General features: G+C 41.7%; 1 protein-coding gene across 1 annotated transcript in view; it reads left to right on the top strand.

The window, feature by feature from the left end:
• Positions 1-7,821: 7,821 nt before the first annotated feature.
• Positions 7,822-10,273, top strand: part of LOC121269006 (caveolae-associated protein 1-like) — an 84,615-nt gene continuing 82,163 nt past the window's right edge. The window contains exon 1 of the mRNA XM_041173355.1: positions 7,822-8,396. Coding sequence (XP_041029289.1) covers positions 7,980-8,396 — 417 coding nt within the window. The 5' untranslated portion in view covers positions 7,822-7,979. The remainder of the gene's footprint in view (positions 8,397-10,273) is intronic.

The raw sequence follows: 10,273 nt of genomic DNA, 5'->3' as shown, positions 1-10,273 counted from the left end.
CAGATGTTCTGTCCAGCTGATCAGTTTTTGCTCTGTTCAAAGGCTAACCATCCATGACCAAGTTTTTGGAAGGTGAAAGCACAATGTAATTTATTGCAATTCACTTTAAGGTCAGTTTGGGCCTTGATATTTGATTTACACTTGAAGGGTATTGTGGCATTTTAGCAAGGCCATTTTAGCTTTATCCCCAGGCAAAATCTAGCAAAGTGTGAATGTACTGTGACTTTTGTCCCACCACTTTAGAATTATTCTATTGCTCTAGTTTGCTTTCTCATTCAATAGCAACTTGTATTTATTTCATTTATTTTATTTATTCAACAACAACTTGTATTTATTTAGCACTTTCAATGGAATAAAACATCCCAAAATGCTTCATGTTGTACATTTGCAGAACATTTGAACACTACACTTCACAAAGGCATTTTAAAACAAAATATGATACAAAGCCATATATTTTTGATATTAGGGCAGATTACCAAACACTTGGTAAAAAGAGATAGTCTTAAGGGGCTCCTCAAAAAGAGGAAAGAGTGGTTGAGGGGTTTAGGGGAGGAAATTCCTTAGTTTAGGACTTAGCCAACTGAAGGCACGGTCACTAATGGTGGAACAATTAAAATCGAGGACGTTCAAGAGGCCAGAATCAGAGGGGCAAAGAGGTCCAAAACAAAAACAAAAATAAAAATACCTGGAAAAACTCAGCAGGTCTGGCAGCATCTGCGGAGAGGAACACAGTTAACGTTTCGAGTCCGTATGACTCTTCAACAGAACCAAGGAAAAATAGGTGAAATATAAGCTGGTTTAAGGGGGGTTGGGGCAAGTAGAGCCGGATAGTGGGCCAGTGATAGTAGAGGCAAAGAAGAGATTGCCAAAGATGTTATAGACAAAAGGACAAAGAGCTGTTGACAGTGGTGACATTAGCTAAGATTTGTGCTAATAGGTGACATTAAGGGTCGAAAGCAGGACAAGCAAGGTACAGATAGCCCTAGTGGGGCTGGGGTGGAGTGGGGTGAAGGGATCGAAATAGGCTAAAAGGTAGAGATAAAACAATGGATGGAAATACATTTAAAAATAATGGAAATAGGTGGGAAAAGAAAAATATATATAAATTATTGGAAAAGGGGGGATCGGAAAGGGGGTGGGGATGGAGAAGAGAGTTCATGATCTAAAGTTGTTGAACTCAGTATTCAGTCTGGAAGGCTGTAAAGTGCCTAGTCGGAAGATGAAGTGCTGTTCCTCCAGTTTGCGTTGAGCTTCACTGGAACATTGCAGCAGGCCAAGGATGGACATGTGGGTATGAGAGCAGAGTGGAGTGTTGAAATGGCAAGCGACAGGGAGGTATGGGTCATGCTTGCGGACAGACCAAAGGTGTTCCCTGGAATATAGCCATCAGGTCCTGGGGACTTGTTACCCTTTAATCCCAATAGTTTGCTCAGTACTTTTTCTCTAGTGATGGTGATTGTTCTAAGTTCCTCCTTCTCTATATCCTCTGCACTACCTGTTACTATTGGGGTGGTACTAGTGTCCTCCACTGTGAAAACTGAGGCAAAATATTGATTAAGCGCCTCTGCCATTTCAGCATTCCCCACCATTAACTCCCCGGTCTCATCCACCAAAGACCAACATTCACTTTAGCTACTTGTGGAAGCTTTTGCTAACAGTTTTTACATTTTGCACTAATTTTCTTTCATAATTTACCTTTGCTCTTTTTATTATTTTTTTAGTAACCCTTTGTTGATCTTTAAAAGTTTCCCAATCTTCCAGCCTGCCACTAACCTTTGCAATTTGGTATGCCTTAGTTTTTGCCTTTATGTTATCTTTAACTTCCTTGCTTAGCCATGGATGCTTTTTCCCCCTCTTACCATCTTTCTTCCTCTTTGGAATATATTTTACTTGGGAAAAAATGAATATCTCCTTAAATATCTGTCACTGTTCATCAACTGTCCTACCTTGTAGTCTTCCTGCCCAGTCGACTAGGGCCAAATCTGCCCTCATACCTATGTAGTTACCTTTGTTTAACTCCAGAACACTGGTGTGGGACTCAAGTTTCTCACTCTCAAACTGAACTTGAAATTCTAGCATGCTATGATCACTCTCCCCTAGACGATCCTTTACTATGAGATCATTAATTAATCCCATCTCATTACACAAAACCAAATCCAGAATAGCCTGCTCCCTGGTTGGTTCCACAACATATTGCTCCAAGAAACAATCTCTAATAAACTCTATGAACTCTCCCTCAAGGCTACCCTTGCCAATTTGATTAGTCCAGTCTATATGCATATTAAAATCACCCATGATTATTGCCGTGCCTTTCTTACATGCTTCCAGTATTTCCTGTGCCCTACTGCTAAAATACTGTTTGGGGACCAATAGATTACTCCCACAGGGATTTCTTTCCCTTGCTATTTCTTATTTCTACCCAGACTGACTCTACATCTTGCTCTCCAGTGCCTATATCATTCCTCACTATAGCACTGATCTCTTCCTTTACTAACAAAGCTACACCACCTCCTTTTCCTTTCTGCCTATCCTTCCGAAACACTGAGTACCCTTGGATATTCAACTCCCAAACCTGTTCTCCCTGTAACTACATCTCAGTAATCATCACCAAATCATACCTATTTATCTCTATTTGTGCTGTTAACTCATTAGTTTTATTCCAAATGCTATGTGCATTCAGATACAAAGCCTTTAACTTTGCCCTATTGCCAATTTTCCCTACACTTATATGATTCTTTGGTGCAATATGATGTTCACACATTCTGTCTCTTCCTTTCACTTTTTGGTAACAATCAGCCTCATCACTAACCTGCACTCTTACCCTTTCCTTAAACTTTGATTTTTTTATACTTCCATGCAACTGAACCCTCCCCCCAGCTATTTGGTTTAAAGCTCTATCTACAACCCTAGTTATGCGTATCGCCAGGACACTGGCCCCAGCCTGATTCAAGTGGAGTCTGTCCGAACAGAATAGCTCCCTCTTTCCCCAGTACCGGTACCAGTGCCCCATGAATTCGAACCCATTTCTCCCACACCAATCTTTGAGCCACGCATTTACCTCTTTAATCTTATTGACCCTGTGCCAATTAGCTCGTGGCTCACGTAGTAATCTGGAGATTATTACCTTTTAGGTTCTGCTTTTTAATTTAGCCCCGAGCTGCTCGTATTCCCTCAGCAGAACCTCTTTCCTTCAAGAAGCACAGAATTGTTTCAGCCTTGAGCTACTGGGCTTGTGTGTAACTTATGAAGCCATTTCTTTTTTGAGTTGGATTTGGAGATTGCTTGGACCAGGAAAGCTGGGCAGGTTTATTATCCAGATGCTAAAATTTATTTCTAAAATTTCAACCAATGTGTGACAAAATTGGCAGTTCGACAACACAGTGATAAAAGGGTCATAGCCCTGAAATCACGGTATTGGATTCCCCTGTTCCTGCTCTGATCTACCCCACAACTCCTTCCCCCCTTCACCTCGGCCCTTCACAAGGGCAAGCATCACTGCACTGCTTCATGCTAATGAGGGTACAAAGGGTCCTGACTGGCATTTCAAGGAACACTTGATTGGAGTGTGCACCTTTTTCCGTCTGCCCATTTGTACTGGGCAGCAAGTGGCCTAACTAGTGCTCCTTAAAGGGGAAAACGATTCAGTAAAGATTTAACTTTTGTTTGGATGTGGTCAGGAGAAGCAATAGTGTCTGATATGGACACCCCCTCCCCTCCCCAGGCATTATGCCCAACCCCACTACAAGACATCATTGGTCAGCATGGCTCACGGGTTGGTCAGAACCCCACTCCCTCAGAATGGGGGTGGGGGGGTGGGGGTGGGCTGCAGTGGAATTCCTCACTAGAATGGAAATGTTACCCAAGCCCTAGTGTTGCCGACCGTCCAGATTGTCCTGGGATCTCCAAGAAGTGAACATAAATCTCTAGGACACTGCTACAGAGAGAAAAGTCATTGGGGGACTGGGCAAAATTGTGTCTATTTTTTACATTTCTTTGATCACTTTCATTTATAATTAGTAAATTTTAGCAATTGGGGGGAGGGGGGAAGGACTGTTTTGCCAACTGTCAATATTAACCCAATTAGCCATGAGACAATTGCTCCAAATAGCTGTGGGAAAGCAGTGGTATCTAGAGAATGGACCAATGGTGGGTGTAGGGGGCTTGAGCAGTTTGAGGTGGGACGTCATGTGACAAAACCTCCTTGAATACACCCACCCAGAGTTGACAAACCTATCTGGGTCTGGAACTGGCTGGTGCAAGAATGGACAGGGCAATGAATCTGCTCCCCACCCCCTCACCCGCCACTCTTGCCCATTCTTCTCCAGCAGTTAACATGTGCCCAAAAGTTGCATTTCAAATGAGGATTGTTAACAAGGAAACAAAATGTAGAGTAACTCCAAAGCAGGCAGAGATCAAAGCTTAGAACTAAATGCCACAGAAGGAAAGGAGACAGAATTGATTGCTGTCCAAGTTGATCAAGTTCAGAGCAACAGACACTGAGCAATGTTCTAAAGAGTGTGCAGGGACAGATGGGCCTAGAGGTTTATATGCTTAGGTCTTTGAAGGTGGCAGGACATATCGAGAGAAAGGCTAGCAAAGCATATGGGATTGTTTTTATCTAAAGCATATGGGATCTTGGACTTTATAAATAGAGGCATTGACCGGGATTTTCCAGCCCCGCTGTGGGGGATGTTGTGGGCCAACCAAAAGTCCATTGATTTTTGGCAGGACCAAAAGATCCTGGCGGGGCTGGGAAACCTCAGCCATTAAGTACAAAAGCTGAACATTTGGTTAGGACACAATTAAGAGTATTGAATTCATTTCTGGTCACCAGACTTTAGGAAGGATGTGAGGGTTCTTGAGAATGCGTAGAGGAGATTTACCAGAATGTTTCCAGGAATGAGGAATTTTAGCTGCAAAGTTAGGTTGGAGAAGTTGGTGTTGTTCTCCTTGGAGCAAAGGAGATTGAGGGAAGATTTGATTGAGGTGTAAATATGATGACAGATTTAGATAGGGTAGACAAAGAAAAGCCGTTCCCATTAGTTGATTGTCCAAGGACTAGGGGACACAGATTTCAGATTTTGGGCATTACAGGATATCATTGGTCAGCATGCATCAGAATCGGACAAATCCCCACTCCCTCAGAATGGGGGAGCTGCAGTGGAATCGCTCACTAGAATGGAAATGTTTCCAACCTTCCAGGATTGTCCTGGATGTGAGGAAGAATATTTTTACACGGCAAATAGTAGTAGTAACCTGGAACTCACTGCCTGTGAAAATGGTGGAAGCGGAGACAATCAATGAGTTTGAAAGGAAATTAGATAGGCACTTGAAAGAATAAACGTACAGGGCTACAGGGATACATGCGGGGAATGGGGCTGACTGGATTGCTCTACAGAGAGAATGGCCTTCTTCTATTCCGTTATGACCCTAGGACTAACTGAGGACAAAGTGTCAAGCTTGAAGCTAGAATTGTCCTCATTACCCCAAGAGACAAAGATACAAGTGTATTGGGCCAAACACAGCGAATAATGTTTGGATTAAGTTGCTATTGGCTGTCTTACATGAACTGACAGCATTAGTTATATTTGGCACTGAAGTGTTTGGTGACACAACTGTGAAATATGCCAGAGCTTTAAACAACTAAACGTTGGATGACTGGAGGATTGGCATTTTCTATGACTAATTTTGATGCAGATTTCCCAGACCGTAGCCAACAGGAGGCATTGTTGTCAGTTTCTTCACTGTTATTGGGAAAATTCCTTTACAAGTATCACAGCAACATCACATGGTCCAGCCTCAGCAAATCTACATCAGAGCGACTGTCCAAAAGGAGAAGAATATCAAAAACTTCTAATAAACTCTTCAGCTCATAAATTTAGAAAAATAATTCTCCAAATTTCTCAGTTCCCAAGAATTTGAGGGTATGAAATACAAATGCCCTTCATCCATGTCCATAAAATCAAAATACTGCGGATGCTGGAAATGTGAAACAAAAATAAAAATAGCTGGAAAAACTCAGCAGGTCTGACTGCATCTGCGGAGAGGAACACAGTTAACGTTTCGAGTTCGTATGAGTTCTGATGAAGAGTCAGCAAGTAAAAGGAGTCTGACAAATTGGGTTTTCTCAATATCCCGCACAGTATTTGTTCTCCAGCAGCCAAGATGTCAGCTCCAGGCCTCTCAGGCTTTCGACTGTGCTCTGCTTTCCATCGCCATTTCCCAATGGAAGGCCAAAGATCTGGGCTGTGCTGGGAGTATGGCTGGGTTATGTTAATGAACTGGACAATGAAAACAAGGCCCAGGGAGGCCCTGATAGGTGTGGCACACTCTGAAACATATAAGATCTTAAGGGGAATTGACAGGGTGGATGCTGAGAGGATGTTTCCCCTTATGGGAGAGATTGGAACTTGGGAACTGAGCATCAAAATAAGGGGTCTCCCATTTAAGATGGAGATGAGGAGAATTGATTTTTCTCAGAGGGTTGTAAGTCTGTGGAATTCTCTTCCCCAGTGAGCAGTGGAGGCAGGATCGTTAAATATTTTTAAGGCTGAGTTAGACAGATTTCTGACTGAGAAGGGAGTCAAATGATATTGGGGGTAGACAGAAAAGTGGAGTTGAGGCCACAATCAGATCAGCCATGATCTTATCAAATGGAGGAGAAGGCTCGAGGGATTGAGTGACCTACTCCAGCTCCTAAGTTGTATGTTCATATGGAAGTCCAGGAAAACTGACCCCAAGACTTTGTACACTATTTATCAAAGAATTTTCCTTAGCATATAAGATCCATTTGGGATATCACCACAAATAGTAGACAGAGGAAATCCCCCCCTCAAGTGTGTTCAGAAACAGGCTTGATATTTATGATTAAAAAACTTTAAAATTCTGATATCGCTCTAAAATGGCGATTACCTTTGAGAAGACAGAACCATAGATCAGCGAGAATGAGTCCCTACAGGAGAAGGTAGAGAAATGGAAGAGAAAACTAGGGAAAAAATATGAATAAATTGCAACGCAGTTGGCTTGTGTTAGGGAAAAGGGGCCATATCATGATCATTGCAGCTTACAAAACATCACAGGAAGAACACATTCCCCTTGTTACTCCTCAGTCCTAATCCATTATTCCGGCTAAATCCTTTACTAACCAAAGTGTCCCCTCACCAGCTCGTATTCTAGCTCACAGCCCCAGTTTATATGATGCTGCTTTTGCTGAGTTATTTAAAAAGGAAGCAATCTTGGAAAAGTGTTTCCAGCTATTTCAAACTTGCTTCATTTGTAGAATGTTACCCAGATGTGAAGTTTTACCAACTGCAGAGAAACACAGATTACTGCAAGAAGCTAAATATAGGATTATGCCCATTCTGAAGGAAATCAGTTCAAGGTTGCAGTAAAGTATGGAAAGGATTTTAACTGTGGCTGGATTAAACAGTGGCTTAGACTCTGTACTAAAATCCAGTTTTCTTTACAAACAGAAAATGCTTAGCCAAGTAGATTTTCAACAATGGAAATTCAGCTGTTTCTTTGTATGCCCGGTTCTACGTAACTAGTTTACGCAGCAGTCTGTTTCAAAGCTGGATTTATCTATCAGGAATTCTACAGTATCTCTGATACAAAGTGCAGAACCCAGCTCTGTGTACATTCCTGTCTAAGATCTGAGATATTTTATGTTAGCAGTGTGCATTCCTCATTAAATGTGCCTGTGCTTGTATTGAAAGTCTTCAACTCCCTCCCAACTATTCTAATAATTTAGGGAGGGTGCTGACATACACTTTAGCAGTCTTGTTCTGCACAGCTAGGTGGAGTTAGCCCATGTCCTTTTAAGCTTGCAAATTCTTTTGGACGCTTCTTGAGCAGCTGTGTAACTTGAGTGAGAGCACACACATACGCTCTCCTCTCTCTCTCCACTCACTGGCTAACATCCCAGCACAGCGAGCCTGAGTTCAGTTGGTATTTTAAATCCCAGTTTGACATTTCTAACCATGGCAGACTCCATGCAGACCGAAGAGCAGGAGAGTCCTGAGGTTCCTGAGGCACAAGAGCAGGATGAAAGCCCAAAACAGGAGCCCCAGTTCAACGGGGTTCTGGTGCTCACCCTCCTGGACAAAGTGATGGGGATGGTCGACAAGATCCAAACCAGTCAGCAGCAGCTGGAGCAGCGGCATCTGGAGATGGAAAATGCTGTGTTCAACATCCAGAACGAGCTGAGCAAGTTGACCAAGTCGCACGCGACCACCAGCAACAGCGTTGACAAGATGCTGGAGAAGATTCGGAAAGTCAATGTCAACGTGAAGACCATCAAGCACAACATGGAGAAGCAGGGTGCGCAGATCAAGAAGCTCGAGACCAATGAGGCCACCCTACTGAAACGGAACAACTTCAAAGTAATGATTTACCAGGTAAGTCTTTCACTGAAGTCAGCTGAAGTTGATGAGAGTGATGTTGATATTTTGGGAGCTTAGAGCTCAGTTTGATACCAATTTCATTTGGCTCTATACGTGCTGAAATGATTTGAAGGAAAAATTGGTGCAGGAAACCAATTCCTATTATCTAATGCTTAACTTTTTGACATTTACCAAAAATGAAGCCAATAAAGCTTCACCCAGGATCTGGGGTGGGGTTGTTTGTTTGTTAGAGTGAGATCTAACTGTATATGTAGGAAGATTAATTGATGGTCAGTGTGATGACAATTACCAGAGCTATTTTCACAGTGACCCCTTTGTGCGTAGCTAACAATATTACTCCAATCTTCTTGTATGAAAAAACAAAACTTAGTCGTGTGCATCAGACAATTCAAATCAAGGCAGCATGAGTGCACTGAGCGGTGACCAGGTTATTAGGTGGATGATATCGTCTGGTCACTATGTAGCAGAGACATTATTGTCAACATAGATTTCCATTCTCAACTGGTTTGAGGGAAACTGTAATAATGTTCCTACTTATGGCATTGCTAAACACAGCCAAAATCAGGAAATTGTCCCATTTCAGTATCACAATGCTCGGAGGGAATCTCCTCCAAGATGTCACAGCAACCTCATTGCACTGTGATCCTGTGCGCGTGTGTTTGTGTTGGGTGTTGCAGCAAGAGAATCATTAGCTGCAGACATTATTGTGACATTCTTTCAATAAATCCAATGCAAACTAGAAAGCATAGCTAATGTGAATGAATTATCAAAAAATAAAATTTCACACTTTCTCCAGCAAGTTGCTCCTGGGGTACTTTTAAAGAATGAACATTTGTATCATTGACAACCTCTCGTACTCAGTTATAGAAAGTCTGTGGCAAAAGCCTGGCAATAGGCTGCAAGCTGCCCCCCTCCCCTGGACAGCAGTGCCTGGCCTGGGAAGAGCTCAAATAAAGGGCAAAAAATAATAGGGAATCCAACGACAATGTAAATAAATGGTTGTTCAGATTTGATTCTCAGAAACACCTAAAGCACCCCTTTAAGAAGCAGTTAGATTTAACAAAGAGAAATCCACTTCTAACGCTTGTAGCAGCTGAGGATTTAAAATTAAACTGAATGGAAACAAAGGTCATTAAAAAGGCAAGTGGGACTCTGGGTTTTATTCACAGAGGCACTGAATATGAAAGGAAATGATTGTTAAATTTGTGCAGACATTAATTAGCCAACAGTCAGGGTATTGTATGTGACTCCCATTTTAGCAGCGCTAACTAAGGCATGGAAAGGGTGCATTGAAGATTCACGACAATTATACCACAAATGAAAGATTTTATATTTAAAGACAGGCTTGAAAAACTCAGGTTTTTTTCAGAATATAAGGCTTCTAGTTTTCAAAATGACTATAGATTTTGAGAAGCAACAAAATTAATAAAAACTTGCATTTATATAGCACCATGCACGACCCCTGAATCTCAAAGCACCTTGCAGCCAATGAAGTGTTTTTCTGAAGTGTAGTCACTGTTGTAATGAAAATGAAATGTAATGAAAAAAAAAATAATGTAATGAAAGATTGTCTTCGCTGGTTGATGAATTGATAACATTGGGATAGAACTAAAATTACTATGGGAAGAAAGAAGGGGAAATTAGAAAATCTTTTTTCACAGAAGGTTTTACAGATGGCTTTTAATATATCATTAAAAGGCAATTGGATTGGATTTAAAAAGTAAGAAAATAAAAGTATTTACAGAAAGGACAGAGGAATGGGATTAGAAAAGTCAGCTCCAGCTGAAGATGGGCTGAATGGCCTCTTTCTGTGCCTTAACCTTGATGGTTTGATTACAGCCATAGCATTGATCTATAAAGATGTTTTGAAA

This window comes from Carcharodon carcharias, chromosome 23, assembly GCF_017639515.1.
Source record: "Carcharodon carcharias isolate sCarCar2 chromosome 23, sCarCar2.pri, whole genome shotgun sequence".
NCBI classification, from domain to species: domain Eukaryota; kingdom Metazoa; phylum Chordata; class Chondrichthyes; order Lamniformes; family Lamnidae; genus Carcharodon; species Carcharodon carcharias.
This window is presented reverse-complemented; position numbering and strand designations above follow the sequence as displayed.